This window comes from Haematobia irritans, chromosome 4 (genome assembly GCF_050003625.1).
Source record: "Haematobia irritans isolate KBUSLIRL chromosome 4, ASM5000362v1, whole genome shotgun sequence".
NCBI classification, from domain to species: Eukaryota; Metazoa; Arthropoda; class Insecta; order Diptera; family Muscidae; genus Haematobia; species Haematobia irritans.
In genome coordinates, this window is record NC_134400.1 from 85,372,366 (window position 1) to 85,398,636 (window position 26,271).

At 35.8% G+C, this 26,271-nt stretch overlaps 2 protein-coding genes across 6 annotated transcripts in view; one reads left to right on the plus strand and one right to left on the minus strand.

Moving 5' to 3' along the window:
* Window positions 1-2,544: 2,544 nt before the first annotated feature.
* Window positions 2,545-26,271, minus strand: part of LOC142235594 (protein rhomboid-like) — a 286,257-nt gene continuing 262,530 nt past the window's right edge. For all 5 annotated transcript variants that reach the window (XM_075306855.1, XM_075306854.1, XM_075306852.1 and 2 more), the window contains 2 exons: window positions 3,115-3,532; window positions 2,545-3,050 (listed from right to left, as the gene is read on the minus strand). In XM_075306855.1, the coding sequence (XP_075162970.1) occupies window positions 2,737-3,050; window positions 3,115-3,532 (732 nt within the window). In that variant the 3' untranslated portion in view covers window positions 2,545-2,736. The remainder of the gene's footprint in view (window positions 3,051-3,114; window positions 3,533-26,271) is intronic.
* On the plus strand, window positions 15,661-16,421 carry LOC142237050 (uncharacterized). The gene has a single exon (XM_075308378.1). The coding sequence runs from the start codon at window positions 15,671-15,673 to the stop codon at window positions 16,409-16,411; it is 741 nt and encodes a 246-aa protein (XP_075164493.1). The 5' UTR covers window positions 15,661-15,670; the 3' UTR covers window positions 16,412-16,421.

A 26,271-nucleotide genomic window follows, 5' to 3' on the forward strand; every position in this document is an offset into this window, starting at 1 on the left:
CGGTTCAGATTTAGATATAGCTCCCATATATATGTTTTACTGATTTCGACAAAAATGGTCAAAATACCAACATTTCCCTTGTCAAATCGCCACTGCTTAGTCGAAAAGCTGTTAAAATGACTTTCATTTTCCTAAACTTCTATTACATATATATTGAGCGATAAATCATAAATAAATTTTTGCAAAGTTTCCTTAAAATTGTTTCAGATTTAAATTTATCCCATATTTTTTTACTAACATTGTGTTAGGGCTTTAGCCGACTTAAATTTTGAGTCTATAGATTTTGTAGAAGTCTATCAAATTCTGTCCAGATCGAGTGATAGTTAAATGTATGTATTTGGGACAAACCTTTATATATAGCACCCAACACATTTGACGTAATGTGATATGGTATCGAAAATTTAGATCTACAAAGTGGTGCAGGGTATAATATAGTCGGCCCCGCCCGACTTTAGACTTTCCTTACTTGTTTGTTCTGCATTTTGTTATTTTTATTTGCAGTTACATGATGTCTGCGTTTGTACATTTGATGAGCACGAAGTAAATATGGAATGATTACTTATTGTTGAAATTAAACCAAAATAGAGTGTTTAAAAATATGTGATGTTTGCTTGCACGTCATTATAAATACAAATAAACAATGAATTAGTTTATAAATAAATAAACATCAAACTTTTTTTCGACGACGAAAAAAAGTTTTTTCATAAAGATTAAAGCATTTTAGGTTGTGACCATGTTCTTTTAACTAGGAGAAAAACATTTTTAATGAATACCATAACATTTTAAATCGTGACCATTGTCTTTTCATTCAACCAAAATTATTTTTATCAATATAATAACATTTCAGATGAGGACAATTATATTTTTCTTAGAACCATGCTCACTGAGCCAACATGGTTGCAAGTTAAAATGTTACATGGTCGCCGCAAAAATAGCTCCTATCATATTATTTTACTCTTCGAATATGATTGTGACAATCATGTTTCTTCTCTGCGTGTAGACAAGAAATTTAAAATTACTTCAGAACTCATACAAAAATTGGTTGTTATCGATCTAAAATTTAATGTAGTCTCCAAACACCTACTGAAGGAATATGGTCACCCTAAAACACGTTTCAATCGTGTTATTTTTTCGGAAATTATGGTCCTCGTGAAGAGCATAATGTTATTTTTTGATTGGGGACATGTAACATCATCACCGCAACCATATTATTTTCTTGGAAAAATATGTATCTGAATCGGCAAGCATTTCACATTTGGCGAGAAAACAACATTTTTGTTGCAAAAAGTTTCCATTTTCCCCATCCAAAAACAACATTTAGCTTAAACTATTTTAAGGTTATCATACTCCTTTCTACATGTAAGCTTTATGGACTTTACAGTTTGACACTATCAGGTGAAGGGAGTATGCCCCATCATATCCGCCTGAAGTTCCATATGTATCAAAGCAATTTATTACGTAAAGGAAAAATACTTTCCTCCGGAACGAAATTTTAGGCAAACGAAAATCCCCTTTGTTTTAAATGAATTTATTTTAGACTACATAAACCCGAATTTATCATAAGTCATTCAACGATTGTCTCTAAACTGTTTCCTTTGCTTTCATTTTTTTTAGCGTCAAACGACCAAGGTTGGCCTGTCACAAACTGTGACTTTTGCGACGGTATAATACGTATGTCGCAAAAGTCGTAAACCGACTGTAGAAAACCTAATTTTGTATAGAAGAAATTCTGAACAGTTTTTAATTTAGTTTGACAGCATTCGCTGTGAGTTTCTGCAGAAATTTGTGAAAGTTTTCCCACGGCCAAGCCTATTTTCTTAGGTGGTATCGAAATTCCCGTTGGTGAGTGTGAAAAATACCTTGGGGTTATATTGGACCGGAGACTGAATTCGTCGAATTCATCGAATTCGCTGCCTACATGACGCGACTAAAGTATTTTCAGTTTGCGACTTTTGTTACTTTTTCTACATTTACGACGCGTATGTTTACGACGTTTAAAACTTTGCGACAGTCGCAAACCTAAAAAAGTTTGATACAGACCATCTCTGGAGCCACCGTGGTGCAATGGTTAGCATGCCCGCCTTGCATACACAAGGTCGTGGGTTGGATTTCTGCTTCGACCGATCACCAAAAAGTTTTTCAGCGGTGGATTATCCCACCTCAGTAATGCTGGTGACATTTCTGAGGGTTTCAAAGCTTCTCTAAGTGGTTTCACTGCAATGTGGAACGCCGTTCGGACTCGGCTATAAAAAGGAGGTCCCTTGTCATTGAGCTTAACATGGAATCGGGCAGCACTCAGTGATAAGAGAGAAGGACTGAATAGTCTAAGTGAGCCTGATACATCGGGCTGCCACCTAACCTAACCTCACCTATCTCTGCAAACGACAACATCGTTTGTCTAAAATTCCGTTCCTCAGAAAAGAAAACTCTTCTTTCAGTGTATGATCCCTTTTAGTTGTTATATGCGATTTGGCCCAGCAGAATTTAAGGCCACATATACTAATCTATGATGATTTCCTAGTTATGTTGATATTGATAATGCACTTAGTGTCTAATATTTATTGCATTTTTTTCAGTCTTTGGCTTGATCACAATAACATCTCTCAGCCATTATGTCTTTGGACAAAAAACTTCATTCAACTTAGATTAAAATTTCAGTAGTAGATGAGCAGCTAAAGTGCGAGTATTAGTTTCCTTTTTAGATAAGATTTTGTTCCTGTGTGCCATCGATAGTTTTTAGGTTATACCCAAATTCTGTAATAGATTTCTACCGAAGGCCTCTCCTTTCTCCTCCAACTGTTGAGCAGTGACCGTATTCACCAGATTAAAGGCAATGGCAAATAGAATGAAGACTGCATAGACCCCAAACGCCAGCCAACGTAGCATACTCGATTCATTTTTGTCTTCAAAATTCACTAGAACTAGGAAACCAATGGAGAAACCAGCCAAGGATCCTGTCAGATGAGCAATATAGGATACCGAAGGTATGAGCAATAATTCCTGATCTGCAACATATTTGCTATAGAAAGCATAACCAGTATCACAAAATACTGAAATGTCAAGAGAAAATGTATGGGTTATGGTTGCTAAATTACAAAGAATATTGGATCTTACCAAATAACAATACTGCCATTAGTTGAGAGGCGCCATAACGCATTTGGCCAAAATTGATCATTACATTGGCCAGTTGTGCTGCCAGCAATGCGTAAACGCCACCACTCGCTCCCACCAAATACACCTCGGAATCAATGACACTGGTACCAAGTGATCCGGCCAATACACCGGCCATATAAATAGCTGCGATACGTGAGGAGCCATGTACCATTTCCAGCGGTAGACCATAGAGCAACTGAACGATGACATTGAAAGCCAAATGAAAGCAATTTGCATGCAGTGTCATGTATGTGAGAAAACGCCATATCTCCAGGCGGCGATCGGGCCGATAAATTAGCAAAGATTCACTTGGAATACTGGTGCTATTCAGTTCACTGTGCGGCTTCACGGTTATGTAATCGTAAATAAAAACGCCGATCTGAAATTAAACAAAAAAAAAAAAAACAAAACGAACGAATTTTATTTCTCAATGCCATCAATCAATCTCTGTGGGATAATAACTCTTTCTAGACGGTAGTTAACATTTCGACCACGTCAGTGTCAAAGCTGATTATTCGAGCGATATGATTCCATTACAAATAATTATGCTACATAGAAGACAATGAGAACTGCTCACTTGAAGAAAAAGAATACGAGTTCTTTGTGGAAAAATTAAAACATTTTATACGTATGTTTACTCCGAGAGAAATCCTTATTATCAGGTAATCTTGTATCTAAGCCACGGCTTCTAAGTGTGTAAAAATTACCATAGTGATATGCGGTAGGCGAACACTTGTTTACGTGTATTTCTTATGGGAAGCCCAAATTCCGCGGCGTGTCGCCAAATTTAAATCTATTCTAATTCCTTGGCGGAAAATGATATAGTGTTGCCATCGCTTTTCAAGTTTTTCAACTTACCACTAGGCAGTGTTGTTGTTTGGTCACGTGAATATATATATATTTTTTTAAATAACTCAAACAACAAAACCTTACATGTTTTTATTCAACTCGTTCATTAAATACAGAAAAATCATGCTATATTGACCAACAAAAATACTTGGAAACAACAATAGAGAAAATTTTCGCCGACAAGCTTGTTTGTCGTCTCACAGTGGGGTATTTGTATATTAATTCAAAGGAGTAACCGATTTACATGAAATTTGGCAAAAAGTTTGCTCTTGTTAATATTAGTATCTCTGCCAATTTACAGAGATCGGACCATGTTTGAATATAGAGCCCGTACATATAATCACCCGATTTGGGTTTATATCGTTTGAATATAGAGACCGTATATAATCACCCGATTTGAGTTTATATCACATATAACCCAACCAATGCTTCTGAAATTTTGAACAAACCGTTATTTTGGAGTGGCAAGCACTTCTTGATGTTTCGTTTAAATCTGATCAGAGTTATATATATACCTCCCCTATATGTACAAGCTCGCTGATATGTAATGCAACAAATTAAAGTGCTATATTTATTTTTATAGCCTCCACCATAGGAAGGGGGTATATTAACTTTGTCATTCCGTTTGTAACACATCGAAATATTGCTCTAAGACAACATAAAGTATATATATTCTGGGTCGTGGTGAAATTCTGAGTCGATCTGAGTATGTCCGTCCGTCCGTCCGTCCATCCGTCTGTTGAAATCACGCTAACTTCCGAACGAAACAAGCTATCGACTTGAAACTTGGCACAAGTAGTTGTTATTGATGTAGGCTGGATGGTATTACAAATGGGCCATATCGGTCCACTTTTACGTATAGCCCCCATATAAACGTACCCCCAAATTTGGCTTGCAGACTCTCTAAGAGAAGCAAATTTCATCCGATCCGGCTGAAATTTGGTACATGGTGTTAGTATATGGCCTCTAACAACCGTGCAAAAATTGGTCCATATCGGTCCACTTTTACGTATAGCCCCCATATAAACGGACCCCCAAAATTGGCTTGCGATTGCTCTAAGAGAACCAAATTTCATCCGATACGGCTGAAATTTGGTAAATGGTGTTAGTATATGGTCTCTAACAACCATGCAAAAATTGGTCCACATCGGTCCATAATTATATATAGTGAAAATATTCTCTTTGGATCCAGAAGTGGTACACAATTGGTGCAGAAGCGTTGAATTTAACACGGGCTTGTCATAGAACGGATGCCCACCATTTCAACAAGCCGTTGCTGTGAATTTACATTACTTCTTGGGGTGGGATACGAATACAGTGTTTGTATGTGAATTAAACGATTTTGCGATTTTTAATACATCCTATGAAAAAAATGAGATATAAACAAGTATATACGGCCAGGCCGAATCTTATGTACCCTCCACCATGGATTGCGTAGAAACTTCTACGAAAGACTGTCATCCACAATCGAATTATTTGGGTTGTGGTATCTTAAAACTTCTTAACATCGTTTTCTAAATTGTGAGTTAGTCCATACGTGGTATATATTAGACAAAAAAGTTATGTATAGGTACACAGTCTCACATAAGTTTACATACCCTTGAGGTTTTTACCTTATAACTAAACATGTTTCTTGTTGTTGTTTATAATCCAGACTAAAAACATCTTCTTGAAAATGGACAAATACTTTGTTTTTTCAAATTAATTTACAAAATCTAAAGCATATATATGCATATTTTATTATATTTTAATAATTAAAGAAAATACAATTTCTTAAACCGTATGTAAACTTGTGTAAGACTGTGTAAGTCTACAAATAATTACGAATCGATATGGACTTTTGCACGGTACGTAGAGAGCCAGAATTGAAATATGGGGGTCGCTTATATGTGGGCTATATACAATTATGAACTTAATATGGACCAATTTTTGTGTGATTGGGGATCGATTTATCTGATTTATATATAACTATAGACCGATATGGACCTAGTTAGGCATGGTTCTTAACGGCCATATACTAGCACAATGTACCAAATTTCAACTGGCTCGGATGTAATTTGGGGATCGGTTTATATGGGGGCTATATATGATTATGGACTGATATGGACCACTTTTGGCATGGTTGTTAAATATCATATACTACCATCACGTACTAAATTTCAACCAGATCGGATGAATTTTGCTTCTCCGAAAGGCACCGGGGGTCAAATCTGGGGATCGGTTTATATGGGGGCTATATATAATTATGGACTGATATGAACCAATTCCTGCATGGTTGTTGGATACCATATACTAACATCACGTACCAAATTTCAACCGAATCGGATGAATTTTGCTCTTCCAAGGGGCTCCGAAGGTCAAATCTGGGGATGGGTTTATATGGGGCTATATATAATTATGAACCGATGTGGACCAATTTTTGCATGGTCATTAGAGACCACATACTAACACCATGTACCAAATATCAACCGGCTCGAATGAAATTTGCTTCTCTTAGAGGCTCCGCAAGCCAAATCGGGGGATCGGTTTATATGGGGGCTATATATATAATTATGGACCGATGTGGACCAATTTGTGAATGTTAATGTTGTTAAAGACCATATACTAACACTGTTCATGCCAAGACAGGTTCCATCTCTGCAAAAAACCTCAATTCCAGAGGTCTCTTAGTACGTAAGATAAACTCAACCATTATTTCGTTAAGTTGAATTTGTAACATATTTGTTAACACTGAAGTTTCTTACGCTCACTCTCAATAGAACAGTCAACCAATAAAGTTTAACCAAGTCCAGTATTACATACTTGCGTTTTGTCTTCCACATACTGATAAATTGGTAAGGAACAAAACCTACGATTACATCTGAAGTGATTTGTATTCCTAATTCCGACTCCTTGTTGTTTTCCTTTTTTTCGTTTTTTCATTTCGTTATCTGGGCCAAAATCTTTGGAGTATACCAATTGGGTATAATCTTTCGGGTAGCCAAATTCACCAGTTTTCTCCTCTTCGAAGGTTCACATTTCAGTCCGACACATTTACATGGTCCTCCGAACCGAATCTTGGAATCCTGAAAGCTATACAACCGTCCCATTAATTCTAGGAATCAACAAGGTTTGTCCCACTTCAGAAGGTAAATCCGTTTTTCGGCCAAAAATTAAAAATCTACGTGAGTACTTCCATATCCTATTACAGAAAGTTAGTTAAATTTTCACAAGTGTGTGTAATAAAAAGAAACCTTTCCAAACAAAAAGAAAAATCATCGCAATTTGTTCTTTTGGTTGCTATTTAGTGTGACGAGAGAAAAATCTAAAATTCCTAAATTTCGAGACATTTACGTGTAAATCTTAATTTATGTTATCACCACTTAAATTTCCCCTATAAAAAACTTCTCCGCAAGAGTTTAATTATTCATGGGGAATTCGTTTATTGGACACGTTCAGAAATTCCGTTAGAATCGATATATAAGGTCATATTTTACATGATTTATGTAAAATATTTCAGTATACAGCAACAAGTATATGTTCCTATAATATTCTCCCATTAAATTTTAAGTTACATTACAATATCATTGCATTTACCTGTCAGCGCTCTCTTTTTCTCACACCGATCGTTTTTGCCTCAACCATATTCCCCACTTTTGGTTTGTTATATTCAACTGCGCTAACGATTCCCCTCATAATTCTCACTGGTGCAGTGGGGAATAACGAGTATAACAATTACCTTGTACTCTCACTGAGACAACATTGTTTGCATCTCATGTGTTATACCACAGTTTCCCCTCCTTTTGGCGACACTGTTATACGTATCGACTGGTATAATTCCCGTATCACTGAGAGTCTATTGGTGATCAGTTTTTTTTCCTTCATACAGTGATCTGGTAATTTTACAGGCATTTGATGCTGTTTGGGTTTTTAATAATTGCATTTTGACAGTTCCACTCACCAAACATTGAGGCAAGAAGGCAAAGTGTTTACAAAAAGGTCACATTTTAAAAATTAAAATTACGCATTAATCCAAGACAAAAGGGGAAACCCGAATCAAGTGGAAAATAAATAAACCAATCAATATTCAAGGTATTACGAGAAAGTGTTGACACATGAAATTTGAGTTCGACACAATACTTTTGGGTGAAATTGTATCCGAAGTTCCGAATCGTAAGAAGGGGAATTGCCAGCAAATTGGAGAAATTTTCATTATTTCGCCCACATATTTTGGATTTGAACGATTCAGTAGTTCATGTAAGTTTCGAAATTTTATGTATACTGCCCGGGACTAGTACACTAGTATAGAAACCCCAAATTTAACAGCACGGCTCTGGCCAGTGGTTGAATGCAGTGAAAGTGCAAGTGTTTTCAAAACGATTTGTTGAGTACTACACGGAATTAAGTTAAGTTCTCGAGCTGAATATATTCCATAAAGTTTTTGGAATCATATTGGTTATACCTATCATATTTCGCGGAATCAAAAATTAGCTTGTTATTGATTGATTGTCAATTGTTGAACATTTTCCACACTCCAAATTTCTAAAGCTTTGAAGGGGCAGAATTATACAAAATTATTTAATTGGTATAGCCCGAATAGTGTTTATTCAATTGTATATTTTTATATATCAGTGAGCTTTCGAATCCGATGTGTAAAAGCGGGCCAGTGTTCGGGGCCAACGACACGTTAATTTCCAAATCAACATCTTGTGCGAAGGTTTAAAAAGTTTTCTCCAGATTTCATTTCTAAGAAAATTTTGTCAAAATTTTCTTTCCATAAAAAATTTTTTGTCAAAATTGTATTTCTATAGAAATTTTTTCGAAATTTTATTTCTATAGAAAATTTTATGGAAAAACTAATTCTATAGACAAATTCGTCAACATTTTATTTCTACAGAAAAATTTTGTGACCATTTTATTTGTGTAGAAAATATTCTCAAAATTTTACTTGTTAATAAAAATTATGTCGAGATTTTTTTTTCTATAGGAAATTTGTCGAAATTTAATTTCTAAAGGAAAATTTTCTCAACATTTTGTTTCTATAGAAAATTACTTTATTTCTATAGAGAGTTTCCTGAAAATTTTATTTCTGGTGCTGTTGGTGAACACTTTAGCGGTATCTTATGGATACCTGAAGGAGCATTTCCTTAAATTATTCCTTTACGCATTTTATAAAGTTTCGTAATAACGAGAAATTTTATATTTGCTGAAACATTTGTTTACATTGAGACAAATTGGTTCTCTCTCCCAGGAGTTTCCGAATTTTCGACTGGAACGTTCGGATATTTTCTTAATAAGCGTACGGGAAGATAAATTTGGGATTTACGGTAGAATCCATTAACCAAAATAAATCCAAGGTTATATTTTTGCATTCAATTCCGTACACTGCGCGAACCGTAGTTAATTTTTTGTTGTTTAACGAACAACGATAGTAGTAATTGTTGGCAAACCAATTCTTTGGTTTACATGGATCAATAACTTTCCTGATATCTGTATACGTCCCATTATATATAGATTTTAGTAAGTTTTCAATTTTGTTCACAGCGAATTTACATTCGGTATTTTTATTTCATCAAAGTGAGAAGTCCTACCATCCATCCATTTCGTGTTTCGCTATTGAAAATCGTGTTAAATTGAATTACATTAAATTAAATTTTAACGTGAATTTATTTATTTATTGAGATATAAGATATTTCGTCATCGAATCTGCTGTAATCAATTACAATATTTATTTACAATATTTTCAAAAGGTTCCGATTCGGTTGAATTTTGTAGTTTGTGATTTGATTGGACTATACTTTGGGAATAGAATTTTCGCTCAAATCAATTACCAGTTGCTTTGACTTAGAATCCGACTCCGAGCGGTTTCTACTTTCGTTACTCATACCGATGGAATTGCATTAAATTCTATTCCTGTACGGCCTCAGATTGTCGAAGTTAAAATTTCTTTAGCTACGATATTTACGATAAAGGGAGCATTTTTAACGTGAATTGGGTATGTTTGGTATTACAATCAGAAGTACGCTATATCGCATGAGATTGTTTACACTACTTAATTTTATTTAAATTGTTCTGAATTTGGGAAATTTGAGTTTCAAACTTTTCACGTTTCCAATTTGGCGATTATTTTTATTTTTTTTGTCTTGTGTTTTCTTACAACTCCAAGAGTGATTTAAATCGAAAATTATTTCGCCATTGGACTTTTTGGAATCTTTGGCCAATTTGTGATTCTTTTCGCCTACCCCAATTTCAACTAATTGGATCATTTTCATACTGCAACTGCGAAGAAAATAAATCTGTTTCATACGTTCATTTCCGTTTGCTTGAGCCAAAATGTCTGTCGTATTGACCAAGTTTACCCAGATTTCCGACGCGCTGATTATTTTCAATTCTGAAATCGGGAGCGATATGTTAAATACCTCTTCTATTCACTCACTGAAAGTTCATGAAGAGGAGTTACGAGATATTTGGCGTAGAGTTAAACCTACTTACGAAGAAAGCGTCCAAGAGCTACTGGCCTCTTCCGATGAGGATAGTAAGCACGATTTGGAGACTGTTCGGGCCCGGTACCAGACCACTTACGCCACTTACGTTGACTGTATGTCGAGAATAGGGGAGGCTATCGCCGCCAAAAAGGTAGTCGAAACGAGTTTCGAATCGAATACCACTCAAAACAGAAATGAGCATACGTCCGTTCATCTCCCTCCGTGCGATACCGAATTGTTCCATGGCGATTACCTTTCATGGCCGTCGTTTCGGGATCTTTTTACCGCCATTTATATTCGAAATTCTCGCTTGTCTCCGGTTGAAAAGTTGTTTCACTTAAATAACAAAACGAGAAACGAGGCGCGAGAAGTAGTCAAAAAGGCCCCGTTAACAAATGAGGGTTTCGAGATCGCATGGAAAGCGTTACAACTCCGATATGAAAATAAGCGGTTATTGATCAATAGTCAGCTCAAACTTCTTTTTGGTTTGCAGAAAATTTCGGTTGAGTCCGGTGACTCTATAAAATCCATTCAGAGTACAATAAATGGAATCATATCCGCTTTGAAACTTTATGGTATAGATGTTCACAGTTGGGATCCAATATTTGTGTACTTATGTTGTACAAGACTTCCAGAAAATACCTTATCCTTATGGGAACAGTCCGTTAACAATAAAACCGAATGTCCGTCCTGGCAGGAACTTGACAAATTCCTTACGGGAAGATATCAGACTTTGGAAACGGTTTCCGATCTCAATATCAATCCTTCGTCTTGCAAATCTACGGATCCCCCAAAAAGCTTTCCGAAAGTTCCGAAACGCGTTAATGCATATCAGAATAAATTAACTATTCCTCAATGCAAGCTGTGTCCTGACCAGTCACATACTATTAGACTTTGTCCGAAGTTTGCAAATATGTGCTACAAGGACAAAATGGAGTGCATAAGAAAGCTTAAACTTTGCTTGAACTGCTTCGCAAAGAATCACACAGTCAAGGAATGTAAAAGCACCTTTAATTGTTTAAAGTGTCATCTACGACATCATACACTCCTGTGTACTACTAAAGGCGATTCGGGAAACAGCTCTCCACTCGTATCCTCCGAAGCAGGCAGTTCTAATAGTCAACAAATACAGTCCACTACCTTAAATGCAACTTCTGTCGATTGTATTCAATCGTTAGCCACAACTACATCTAGGAAAGTCCTGTTGGGAACGGCTATCGTACATATCCTCCACAGGGGAGAAATTTTCATGGCGAGAGCAGTATTCGATTCGGGCTCTGAGGCCTCATTTATTTCAGAAAAAATTTTCAAATTGCTCAATCTCAATGCCAATAAAATTTCTGCTCATATTTCGGGATTAAACGGTTCAATTTCAGCGCGATCTCAAAGGATCTGTGACATTTGCATTACTTCCCCTATTAACTCTGAAATTACCATTAACACATCCGCTATAGTTCTTCCACATTTAACTTCCTCGTTACCAACATTCACTGCCAATGCAGAAATGTTCTCCCAAATACCAGATATCCAATTAGCCGATCCTGAATTTTATAGAACTTCGTATGTCGACATTTTAATTGGCGCTGATCTCATTCCGCAAGTTATGCTTGACGGAATAAAACGCCAAGTTTGTGGATCCCTTATGGCTCAAGAAACCATATTTGGTTGGGTCTTAACCGGTCCCATCCAGTCAGATATCATTAAATCATTTCGGACTACCGTGTCTTATCTCACTGAAATGAACTTGGACGAACAAATTTCGAAATTTTTTGAGGTGGAAGACCTTCCTAAACGGAAGTATATGTCCGAATCTGATAAATTCTGTGTGGAACTTTTTGTCCGTACAACCACCAGAGGTCCGTCTGGACGTTATATTGTAGAACTTCCGTTCAAAGAGGGGTTCGGTAAATCATTGAAGCTAGGGTATTCAAAACATATTGCAACAGCACAATTTCTGCGAACTGAGAATCGCCTTCTTCGAACCCCGGAAATTAAGCTACAGTATGACACAGTTATAAGGGAATATTTGGCTTTGGGCCATATGAAAGAGGCTTCTTCAGATTTAACCGATCACACTGGCTGCTATTACTTGCCACATCATTCTGTTATCCGTCCCGATAGCGTTACTACCAAACTTCGGGTAGTTTTTAATGCATCCAATTCCACTTCAAACGGAATCAGCTTGAATGATGTCCTTCATTGTGGTCCTTCACTGCAACTTGATTTGACTAGTTTATTGCTTCGGTGGCGTATCTATAAAATCGTTTTTAATAGCGATATCGAGAAAATGTATCGCCAGATTTTCGTAACTCCGAAACACACTCCGTTCCAAAAGATAATTTACCGAAGTAATCCACAAGAAGATCTCCGTGAATACGAATTGAAAACGGTTACCTTCGGATTAAATTGTGCTCCGTATCTGGCGTTACGCACTTTGCAGCAGCTTGCAACTGATGTAAAGGATTCGTTTCCTATCGCTAGTCATATCCTTATGTCATCAATGTACGTAGATGATGTTCTGGCTGGTAGCCATGATATAGCTTCCGCAATTCAGGCACGGGAGGAACTGATTTCCGCATTGAATTCTGCAGGGTTCCCGTTAAGGAAATGGACTTCCAATTCTCCCGAATTTCTTCAAACAATTCCTAGAGAACATTTACTTAACGATGCCTTTTTAAAGTTCGATGATAGCAGCACGGCTAAAACCTTAGGCGTAAGATGGAACGCCAGAGATGATTATTTCTATTTTCACGCACAAACCATAAAATCATCTGAGCGTCCAACAAAACGTCAAATTCTATCCGAAATTTCTAAACTATTCGACCCAGCTGGTTGGTTATGTCCTTACATTGTGACTGCAAAGCTTTTAATGCGTAACATATGGTCACGCAAAATTGATTGGGACAACCAAATACCATCCGATCTTTTAACCAACTGGCAGAATTTTCTCGACCACTATTCAGGCATTGAAAATATTAGGATCCCTCGTTGGGTGCAGTATAGCCCGGAATGTGAGGTCCAGTTACATGGCTTTAGTGACGCTTCCGAGAAGGCGTACGCTGCAGCGGTATACTTGCGTTCTGAGACATCGGACGGAAAGGTGAATGTCCATTTACTCACTGCTAAATCGAGGGTGTCTCCACTGAAAACGATATCTATTCCTCGACTCGAACTTTGCGGTGCGGTTCTGCTTGCCGAATTAATTGAATCGATTATGCAAATTTTCCCAGTTCCTAATATCCGGATATATTGTTGGACGGATTCTATGATTGTCTTAGCTTGGTTGAGAAAACCGGCCTTCTCGTGGAAAACTTTCGTAGCGAACCGGGTGTCCAGAATTTCCGAAATTGTTGACACGAAGAGCTGGTCCCACGTTGAGTCGAGGTATAATCCAGCCGATATTGCCTCACGCGGAGCTTACCCTTCCGAAATATCTGACAATAATCTATGGTGGTGTGGACCTCCATGGCTGAAACTTCCACCAAGTTTGTGGCCAATAACAGTTCCTGTAGAAATCAACGAAAGTCTCATTGAGGCTAAGATTTCTACAAATTTTACATATTTTGCCCAGTTTGAGGATCCCCTCAATAGATTTTCTTCCTTCAGTCGTGCGATGAGAGTCTTGACATATGTGTTCCGTTTTATTTCGAAAACCCGGAAAACATTCTCTTCGACTGACTCAATAGATTCCATCCAAATACGGACATGTGACATCGAGAATACTAAAAGATGTTTAATAGTATTGGCGCAAAAGAATATATACCCAAACGAATATCGAAGTCTTACTAGAAAGAATTTAATTCCGTCTTCCAGCTCTCTTTCAAGTCTAAATCCTTTTATTGACTCGAATGGAATTATGCGCGTTTGCAGTCGTATTGCCGGGTCTGAAGGGCTGACATACGACGAGCAATATCCGATAATCCTGCCTTACAACTGTCAATTTTCTCGATTGCTTCTGAAATTCATTCACATTGTAACTATTCATGGAGGAAATAATTTAATGCTCCGAATGTTGCGATTACAGTTTTGGATTCCGAAAGCGAAGAATCTAATAAAATCTACAATTCATAACTGTAAGGCTTGTGTAATTGCTAAGCATAAACTCCAGAAGCAATTAATGGCCACACTCCCCCCCGAACGAACAACAATTTCCAGACCATTCGCGAACACCGGAATCGATTTTGCCGGCCCGTTCGACATCAAAGCATTCACCGGGCGTTCCGTATATAGTTCCAAGGGATATGTTTGCGTATTCGTTTGCTTCGCAACGAGGGCAATACATTTAGAGACAACGACCAATCTATCCACTCCAGATTTTCTAGCGGCCTTCCACAGGTTCGTATCACGTCGTGGATGCCCTAGAAATGTTTATTCTGATAATGGCAAGAACTTCGTCGGCGCGTCTAAAGAACTTGCTCAAAATGTCCTAAAATGTTCCCGTGATTCGATTCATTCCCATTTCGCTCACCAAGAAGTCACTTGGCATTTCATACCACCTGGAGCTCCACACATGGGGGGACTCTGGGAGGCGGGTGTCAAAAGTTTTAAGACACACTTCAAAAAAATTGCGGGGAATTATCGCTTTACTTTCGAGGAATTCACTACTATCCTAGCTCGGATTGAGGCATGTTTGAACTCGCGACCAATTTCCCCTATGTCCGAAGATCCGAATGATATCCTGGCATTGACTCCCGGCCACTTTCTAACTGGGGGTCCAATATTGTCCTTATGTGAACCATCCGAGATTGAGACCAATTTATCCATTGTCAACCGTTGGCGTAAAGTTAAGGCTTTATGCCAACAATTTAGTATTCGTTGGAAACATGAGTACCTAAAAGAGATGCATAAACGGGTAAAATGGCAAACTCCACAAAAGAACATTGACGTCGGTTCAATGGTCGTCATTCGAGATGATTGCCTTCCTTCAACAGAATGGAGACTCGGAAGAGTCACGAAAGTTTATCCGGGAAAAGACAATTTAGTAAGGGTTGCTGATATTTTAACAGCAAAAGGTTTAATTACACGTCCACTTGTGAAAATTGTGCTTCTTCCTCCTTGTTAAGTTCAATCAATACTAATTCTTTCCTTACAGGATGCCTTCCGTCCAAAGCAGAGTGACCAAAATTAAATCTACAAAAAATCCCTTCCCTTGTAAAATTTGCAAGGGCGTTCACGGTTTGAGAAATTGCCAAAAGTTCCTAAAAATGTCTGTTGAAAAACGTCTACAAATTGTTGTTGCCCACAACTACTGTCCGAACTGTTTGGCTCATCAGCATTCATCTGGGTCTTGCTTCTCTTCACTTGGTTGCAAACACTGTGGCGGTCATCATCATTCGTTTCTTCACATACATAGTCAAAGCACTCCGAAAAGTTCTCGGCAAGTCAAGACAGAACAAAGTTCAAATCGGATCCTATCTAAACCACACCCGATCTCACCAATTGGTGGAACAGTTAGCCTAGACGTTATAACCAGCCCAAATTCAACTACTCTCTTCCCGACTGCCGTTGTCGAAATTTTAAACGGCAAAACACGACATCATGTAAGGGTAGTTATCGACCAATGCACATCTGTCAGCAAAATTTCGAAGCAATTAGTTGAGGATTTAAATCTTCCTAGAACTCGCCTTGGTGATGAGGCCATATGTTGTGTAACCGTCCGATCACGACAATCTCCATATGAATCCATCGAAACGATGATGATGATCAACAACCGCATATCTATGGACACTCCGAAAAGGTCTCTTCCTGCATCAACTGCAACGAAATTTCCCAACCTAACGTTAGCAGACCCTCAATTTTATAAAAGTGGTCCCTTCGCAATTGTTTTCGGTGCTGACGTTTATACGAAAATTATTCGACCTGGCATGATTATGGGCAATCCGGGACTTCCGGTGGCACTGAACACAATCTTTGGATGGGTACTCTCTGGGTCCTGTTCAACATAGATATTATGAAAAAAAAATCTACTTATGAATTAAATTTTCCTAGTTGTTAAGCATGTTTGAATTTTGTAGGAATCTGTACACATTTTTTTTTTTTTCAATTGATTGAATTGCGCAATTAATCTTGAATTTCTAAAAAGTTTTTATTGCATACAGCAAGAGGAGGCGGAAATGTTCATGCCAAGACAGGTTCCATCTCTGCAAAAAACCTCAATTCCAGAGGTCTCTTAGTACGTAAGATAAACTCAACCATTATTTCGTTAAGTTGAATTTGTAACATATTTGTTAACACTGAAGTTTCTTACGCTCACTCTCAATAGAACAGTCAACCAATAAAGTTTAACCAAGTCCAGTATTACATACTTGCGTTTTGTCTTCCACATACTGATAAATTGGTAAGGAACAAAACCTACGATTACATCTGAAGTGATTTGTATTCCTAATTCCGACTCCTTGTTGTTTTCCTTTTTTTCGTTTTTTCATTTCGTTATCTGGGCCAAAATCTTTGGAGTATACCAATTGGGTATAATCTTTCGGGTAGCCAAATTCACCAGTTTTCTCCTCTTCGAAGGTTCACATTTCAGTCCGACACATTTACAAACACCATGTACCAAATTTCATCCAGATCGGATAAAATTTGTTTCTCTTAGAGGGCCTGCAAGCCAAATTTGGGGGTCCGTTTATATGGGGGTTATACGAAAAGTGGACCGATATGGCCCGTTTGCAATACCATCCGACCTACATCAATAACAACTACTTGTGCCAAGTTTCAAGTCGATAGCTTGTTTCGTTCGGAAGCTAGCGTGATTTCAACAGACGGAGGGACATGCTCAGATCGACTCAGAATTTCACCACGACCCAGAATATATATACTTTATAGGGTCTTAGAGCAATATTTCGGTGTGTTGCAAACGGAATGACAAAGTTAATATACCCCCATCCTATGGTGGAGGGTATAAAAAACTTGTCGACATTTTAATGGGTTTTTTTTGTGGGTAATTTTAATTCAAATTGGGGATTTTTGGGGGCGAAAGCGTTCCAATTTTAAACTTTTATCACCAAAAAAATTCGTTTATTACAAAATTTTTGTTTTTTTAATAAAAAAAAATATTTTTGAACCAACAACACAGTCCATTTCGTTTATATCAAGCGCTGTTCTTTTCGGACTTTATGTCTTTAATAAGACACATTTTACAGTTCATAGTAAAAATTTAATATAGTAGTATCTAATGTTGAACCTCTTTTCGGTTTCTTCTGCACATATCTGGAATATATGTAAAAAAAATAAAAATAAACTTTTTGGTGTTCGGTCGAAGCAGGGATCGAACCCACGACCCTTGGCATGCATGGCGGACTTAGCAACCACTGATCCACGGTAGCCAACTAAATGTTTATTTCTGTTAAATAAAGTTTGTTTAATCGGCTCGTGTGCGCCGCAAGCTATGCAATTTAAATATAACTTATATTATCCATATATATATTGTCTATTGATGACAATAACAGCTAGATGGCTCAGTGGACAGTGTGTTGGCTTACAAATTGCAGGGTCCGCGGTTCGATTCTCAGTCCAGGCGAAAGGTAAAATTTAAAAAATTTTTTAAATCGAATAATTTCTTCTACATTGTTTGTATTACAGAACAAGTAAGGAAAGTCTAAAGTCGGGCGGTGCCGACTATATTATACCCTGCACCACTTTGTAGATCTAAATTTTCGATACCATATCACATCCGTCAAATGTGTTGGGGGCTATATATAAAGGTTTGTCCCAAATACATACATTTAAATATCACTCGATCTGGACAGAATTTGATAGACTTCTACAAAATCTATAGACTCAAAATTTATGTCGGCTAATGCACTAGGGTGGAACACAATGTTAGTAAATAAATACGTTTAAATCTGAAGCAATTTTAAGGAAACTTCGCAAAAGTTTATTTATGATTTATCGCTCGATATATATGTATTAGAAGTTTAGGAAAATTAGAGTCATTTTTACAACTGTTCGACTAAACAGTGGCGATTTTACAAGGAAAATGTTGGTATTTTGACAATTTTTGTCGAAATCAGAAAAACATATATATATGGGAGCTATATCTAAATCTGAACCGATTTCAACCAAATTTGGCACGCATAGCAACAATGCTAACTCTACTCCCTGTGCAAAATTTCAACTAAATCGGAGTTAAAAATTGGCCTCTGTGGTCATATGAGTGTAAATCGGGCGAACGATATATATGGGAGATATATCTAAATCTGAACCGATTTGAACCAAATTTGGCACGCATAGCTACAATGCTAATTCTACTCCCTGTGCAAAATTTCAACTAAATCGGTGCAAAAAATTAGCCTCTGTGGTCATATGAGTGTAAATCGGTCGAAAGCTATATATTGGAGCTATATCTAAATCTGAACCGATTTCAACCAAATTTGGCACGCATAGCAACAATGCTAATTCTACTCCCTGTGCAAAATTTCAACTAAATCGGAGTTAAAAATTGGCCTCTGTGATCATATGAGTGTAAATCGGGCGAAAGCTATATATGGAAGATATATCTAAATCTGAACCGATTTCCACCAAATTTGGCACGCATAGCTACAATGCTAATTCTACTCCCTGTGCAAAATTTCAACTAAATCGGTGCAAAAAATTGGCCTCTGTGGTCATATGAGTGTAAATCGGCCGAAAGCTATATATTGGAGCTATATCTAAATCTGAACCGATTTCAACCAAATTTGGCACGCATAGCAACAATGCTAATTCTACTCCCTGTGCAAAATTTTAACCAAATTGGGGTAAAACTCTGGCTTCTGGGACCGTATTAGTCCATATCAGGCGAAAGATATATATGGGAGCTATATCTAAATCTGAACCGATTTCAATAAAATTTGGCACAATTGACTATAGTACTAATTGTTCTTCTTGTGCAAAATTTTAAGCAAATTAGGGTAAAACTCTGGCTTCTGGGGCCATATAAGTCCATATCGGGCGAAATATATATATGGGAGCTTATCTAAATCTGAACCGATTTCTTCCAAAATCAAATAGGGTTCTATTCTGACCCAAAACAGGATCATGTGCCAAATTTTAAGGCGATTGGACTTAGACTGCGACCTAGACTTTGATCACAAAAATGTGTTCACAGACAGACGGACATGGCTAGATCGACTCAGGGATCCACCCTGAGCATTATTGCCAAAGACACCATGTGTCTATCTCGTCTCCTTCTGGGTGTTGCAAACATAGGCACTAACTTATAATACCCTGTTCCACAGTGTGGAGCAGAGTATAAAAAGGTGATAAAAACTAAAAAACCTCGTGGAAGTGAGAAAAATGTAAGGGAAAATGCAATTAACGAGAAAAGATTGTTTTTATACCCACCATCATAGGATGGGGGTATATTAACTTTGTCATTCCGTTTGTAACACATCGAAATATTGCTCTAAGACCCCATAAAGTATATATATTCTGGGTCGTGGTGAAATTCTGAGTCGATCTAAGCATGTCCGTCCGTCCGTCCGTTGAAATCACGCTAACTTCCGAACGAAACAAACGAAATTTGGTACATGGTATTGGTATATGGTCTCTAGCAACCGTGCAAAAATTGGTCCACATCGGTCCATAATTTTATATAGCGCACATATAAACAGATCCCCAGATTTGGGTTGCGGAGCCTCTAAGAGAAGCAAATTTCATTCCTAATTTGAACCGGATCGGATGAATTTTGCTCCTCCAAGAGGCTCCAGGGGTCAAATCTGGAGAACGTTATATATATATATATATATATATATATATATATATATATATATATATATATATATATATATATATATATATATATATATATATATATATATGTATATATATATATATATATATATATATATATATATATATATATATATATATATATATATATATATATATATATATATATATATATATATATATATATATATATATATAACGTTCTCCAGATTTGACCCCTGGAGCCTCTTGGAGGAGCAAAATTCATCCGATCCGGTTCAAATTAGGAACGTGGTGTTAGTATATGGTCGCTAGCAACCATACCAAAATTGGTCCAATCACACAAAAATTGGCCCATATCGGTTCATAATCATGGTTGCCACTAGAGCCAAAAATAATCTACCAAAACTTTATTTTTATAGAAAATTTTGTCAAAATTTTATTTCTAGAGAAAATTTTGTTAAAATTTTATTCGGTTCATAATAAAATTTTCATCATTGTCAAAATTTTATTTCTATAGAAAATTTTGTTCAAATTTTATTCGGTTCATAATCATGGTTGCCACTCGAGCCAAAAATAATCTACCAAGATTTTATTTCTATAGAAAATTTTGTCAAAAGTTTATTTTTATAGAAAATTTTGTTAAAATTTTATTTCTGTAGACATTTTTGTCAAAATTTTCTTTCCAATTTCAATTTTGTTCAAATTTTATTCGGTTCATAATCATGGTTGCCACTCGAGCCAAAAATAATCTACCAAGATTTTATTTCTATAGAAAATTTTGTCAAAAGTTTATTTTTATAGAAAATTTTGTTAAAATTTTATTTCTGTAGACATTTTTGTCAAAATTTTCTTTCCACAGAAAATTTTGTGAAAATTTTTATTTTTATAGAAAATTTTGTGAAAATTTTATTTCTATAGAAAATTTTGTTAAAATTTTATTTCTGTAGAAAATTTTGTCAAAATGTTATGTCTACTTTGTCAAACTGAATTATATACGTATTGGATCGATCTTTTTTGATTTAATATATACCACGTATGGACTTACATACAATTTAGAAGATGGTGTTAGGAGGTTTTAAGATACCAACTTAAGTAATTCGATTGTGGGTGGCAGTGTTTAGAAGAAGTTTCTACGCAATCCATGATGGAGGGTACGTAAGCTTCGGCCTGACCGAACTTACGGCTGTATATACATGTTTGAGTTAGTCTTTATGAAATAGTTTTAGATCCTGGAAAGGAATAAATGTTTATCACAAAAAGTATATACTTTTCTTCCAAATAAACTTGCTTACAGCGAAAAGCAAATGAGAAACGATCCTTGTTTGTCTACAATTTCGTTTGGAAGGAAAGAATTATTTTTTTGCTTGTATGTTTGAGAGCATATGTTACAGTGGGGATTTTTGTTTTGAGGTTGTATATATTAGCATTAGCCCACATTGGAATCTGGACACGTTAAGGTCGAAAGCCGGCAACTTATATCACTTTGCAATCGCATTAAATACTTCGAAGAAAAAATCTTTTTGCCATAGAAGTTTGATCAAAAAGTTGAAAATGAGAATTTTTAAATTTGTTAGAATTTTCTCAAAATTTTCGTAGGTAATATTTTGAAAATATGCTTCGCACCAAAATTTTACCTTGTTTATGATACTAAATCCTTTGATTAGCTTTCATAATCTGCATATTCCAGTATTCTGAGTATGATCTCGTTATCGACGGAAAACTGTTTCAATAGCGAAGTGAAATGTTGTAATTTGAATTGAGATTGAAAAGTAATGGGAGTGAGACATAAACACAGTTTTCCCATATTTCTACTGGAACTTGTTTAATAAAACCACGTCGGTTGGATGGATGATCGTTTTGGAACTGACAGATTCCTCATCAGCATCTTCTTCTTGCAGCGATACTATCAACCAATTATCAGTATAAATTCGAATAATTCACCAAGCCTAATGTGAATTATACGCGAACCTACCGAAAAAAGTTTTTTTTTATAGTCTCTCTTTTCCTTTTGAAATAATCTCCTATTGAAATCATCGCGAAATAAGTCCATATTATATTTTTACTCCATTACGAGTATTATCAAATTATTGTGAAAAAATTGGCAATAAAAATAAACAAAATACAATAAAACACATGGATGACAGTATCGATTTGTTAGCTGATTGATTGTACTGAAAACAACCCTAATTTTTTGCGACATCCGAATGCCAATCTTTCTTCTGATAATCATGCCCAGTCTATTCACTTTAATGTCGTCGGTATGAGTTACTCGGAGCTTTAAGATCCAATGACAAGACAAAAATTCAACAAAAACAAAAAAAATATTTACAGTCAAGGAGAATTCATTCCCACCCCAAATTTCAGGACCCCAATGTTTAAGCGGCGAAACATATGGCAGGAGTATGCTCACAAAACATAACCACAGAAGTGTCATAGTCCGAAACAGCAGTAGTGCAAGTGGAATCTGTCGTCCAGCAACAAAGTCCATTACGTGTCACATAATGATTTTCAAACGTAAAGACGCACAGTGGGTGGTTAACATTTTAATACAGGAATATCACAATATTTCAAATATTTACCACTTTATGGTTTTACTATACTCTCCTCCATTTGGATTGGGGATATACTAATTTTGTCATTCCATTTATAACGCATCGAAGTATAGAGTAAATATATTCTAGGTACACTGAAAAAATATTGACCTAATATGGAAGATTATGCAACTTAAATTTTAGGACTCAAAATTTACCCAATGCTAAGGACAAAATTCTTTAAAACAATGAGATTTTAATTAAAAGAAAGTTTATAATCCTTGCTTCAAAATTTTTCTTCATTAAATTTAGGACACAAATCTTGAAATTTTGCGTCTCTCTGTTGAAGTTGTAGATCTTTGAAGTAAGGCAAAATTTCCTTAAAATAAAGAAAAACATTTTTAATTTAAAGAAATCGCCTTTAACTTAACTGACATATTGAATTTTTAAATTTAAGATAAAAACGCTTCAAATATAGGCTAAGACTTATTTTAAGGATTTGCATCTTTGGTTTAAAGTTTTTTTTTAGCATTAAGAAAACTGTTTTTACTTTGAACTACCTGACATAAGTTGGATTTTGAAATTAGAATATGTTTGTACATAAATACCTTTATTAATATCGCAAAAAGAAAATAAAAACTTGATGAATGAGATCTGTATCCAATTTTAATTTTATTGATCCTAGATTTAAAGCCAGGGAGGCCCGTAAAAAAATTCTTTATCTTTGGCTCGGAATCGATACCAAAATCCTTAATGGAAGGTCAAAATCTTTGGATCCAAGTAAACTTTTTTTTTGAGTGTATTTGTGAAATTCTGAGTCGATATAGCGATGTCCGTTCGTCCTGTTGAAATCAGGAGGCTTATAATCAGAATTTCTTATCTAAAAAAGGATCCATAAGGACTAACCTTGCCATCGACAATTGTCACCAGAACCCCAGTCTTAAGTAGAATTTTGTGTGCATGGTGCAGTGTACATTAGATTCGGCCTGGCCGAACTTTGGACCGTGTATACTAGTTTGCTTTGAGTTATTTAGTTCTCTGTACTTTTTTGCTGTAATGCAAGATTTTAGAAAAGATATTTGACACTTCATATTCCCGTGTAAAAAATTGGTGGATCTAATTAGATAAGATCAGATCTTACAATTGGCCCCTGTGGATCTAACCAGATGTAACTAGGTATAATCCCATATATGACAATATCTAACATCAGATCTATCTGCCTATAAGGCTATATATAATTATATCTAAGGCATTAGATATAGGCCAATATTGAGATCTGATCAAATCTATTTCTATAGCAATTAGATATAATCACATCTTACCAATTAGATCTCTTAATTTTTACTCGGGGTACTATATTAAATTTTTACTACAAAACCTCAAATTGTATCTTAACATATTTAAGAAATAAGGTAGAAAACAAGTGTATAGGCCGTAAGTTCGGCCAGGCCGAAGCTTATGTACCCTCCACCATGGATTGCGTAGAAACTTCTACTGAAAACTGTCATCCACAATCGAATTACTTGGGTTGCGGTAACACTTGCCCATGGCAAGGTATCTTAAAACTTCCTAACACCGTCTTCTAAATTACAAGGTAGCCCATACGTAGTATATATTAAACTAAAAAAGGCCGATTAAATACGTATATAATTAAGTATAAAGTTTCTATAGAAATAAAATTTTGACAACATTTTCTATAAAAGTAAAATTTTGACAAAATTTTCTATAGAAATAAAATTTTGACAAAATTTTCTATAGAAATAAAATTTTTACAAAATTTTCTATAGAAATAAAATTGTGACAAAATTTTCTATAGAAATAAAATTTTGACAATGTTTTCCATAAAAATAAAATTTTGGTAGATAATTTTTGGCTCGAGTGACAACCACGAATATGAACCGATATGGTCCAATTTTTGTGTGATTGGGGATCCCTATATATAACTATAGACCTATATGGACCAATTTTGGCATGGTCATTAGAGAACATATACCAACACCATGTACCAAATTTCAGCCGGATCGGATGAAATTTGCTTCTCTTAGAGCGATCGCAAGCCAAATTTGGGGGTCCGTTTATATGGGGGCTATACGTAAAAGTGGATCGATATGGACCAATTTTTGCATGGTTGTTACTAACACCATGTACCAAATTTCAGCTGGATCGGATGAAATTTGCTTCTCTTAGAGAAATCGCAAGCCAAATTTGGGGGTCCGTTTATATGGGGGCTATACGTAAAAGTGGACCGATATGGCCTATTTGCAATATCATCCGACCTACATCAATAACAACTACTTGTGCCAAGGTTCAAGTCGATAGCTTGTTTCGCTCGGAAGTTAGCGTGATTTAAACAGACGGACGGACGCACGGAATTTCACCACGACCCAGAATATATATACTTTATGGGGTCTTAGAGCAATATTTCGATGTGTTACAAACGGAATGTCAAAGTTAATATACCCCCATCCTATGATGGAGGGTATAATAATAAACGAAATAGAATATGGTTTTGGGATGAAAAGTTTCTTTTTTTGGGAAAAATAAAAATTTTGCAAAAACAGGGTTTTGGAATTAAAAGAAGAAGAAGTTCAAAAAACTGCTCATTTCCAAAACGTTTTCTCTTTTTTTCGTGTATGGAGATTTAAGCGGTAACTTAGCAGAATTCAATACAACCCTTGAACTTATTAAGAGCGCATCAAAGGCCTCCAGACTAAGGTAATCCAGCAAAAAAAAAATTGGAAGTTCTTCCAAAGGCACAACTTTAAAAGCACTTCCAGAAGATGCACTCGCAATTATGTTCTTTATTTTAACTACCCAGGAAGTTCATTAAATTCAATTTTTTATAACTTGTTTTTTCATACTTTTAATGGGTAATTTTAATTTTCTTGTTTCAAATAGGTTAAAAACAGAGTAAGAATTCATAAAATGGTAGAAATCATTTAAATTTTGTCGAAAAAAATGCTAAATCCAATTTGAAAAAATTGTGAATTTTTGAAAATATTTCATGTCAAACGTTTCCGACAAGCGCTAAAATCCATTAAAAATTATAAAAAATTATACAAATTATTTACTTGATAAAATATCACAGAATTTTTTAATATACATCCAAAACATTGAATTTGGATCACACCTAAAGAAGTGATGCAAATTCAGTGCAACGGCTGTAGAAATGGAGGACTTCCGTCCTATAACAAGCCCATGTTAAATTCATCGCTTCTGTGTCAATTTTGCACCACTTCCGGATTCAAAAAGAACATTTCCAGTACTTTTTTGGCGACGCTTTTTTTGCTGGGTAAATAATAACATCCACTTCTACGTTCCTATTTTCACGAAAACATTTCCACATTCAGAATGGACTTCAAGAACAAATTATGCTATGTTTCAACATAAAAACGTCTTTAAAATGAAACGGATTTTTCTTTGTAGTCAATGTACAAAAAGTTAACAATTTCGTTAATTATGAAGTATTTTCCAAGTTGGCCCTAGTCAAACAAAATTTTCTTTCAAGTACAGATAGCCAATTTTAAGACGAACAATAAGGACAAAACGAATTCATTGAAAAGTTTATCGACTTTTGGCCAAGG

Bases quoted from the DNA above. Each gene is read 5' to 3' on its own strand.
- LOC142237050 (XM_075308378.1), top strand. From the start codon at position 15,671: ATGTCTGTTGAAAAACGTCTACAAATTGTTGTTGCCCACAACTACTGT.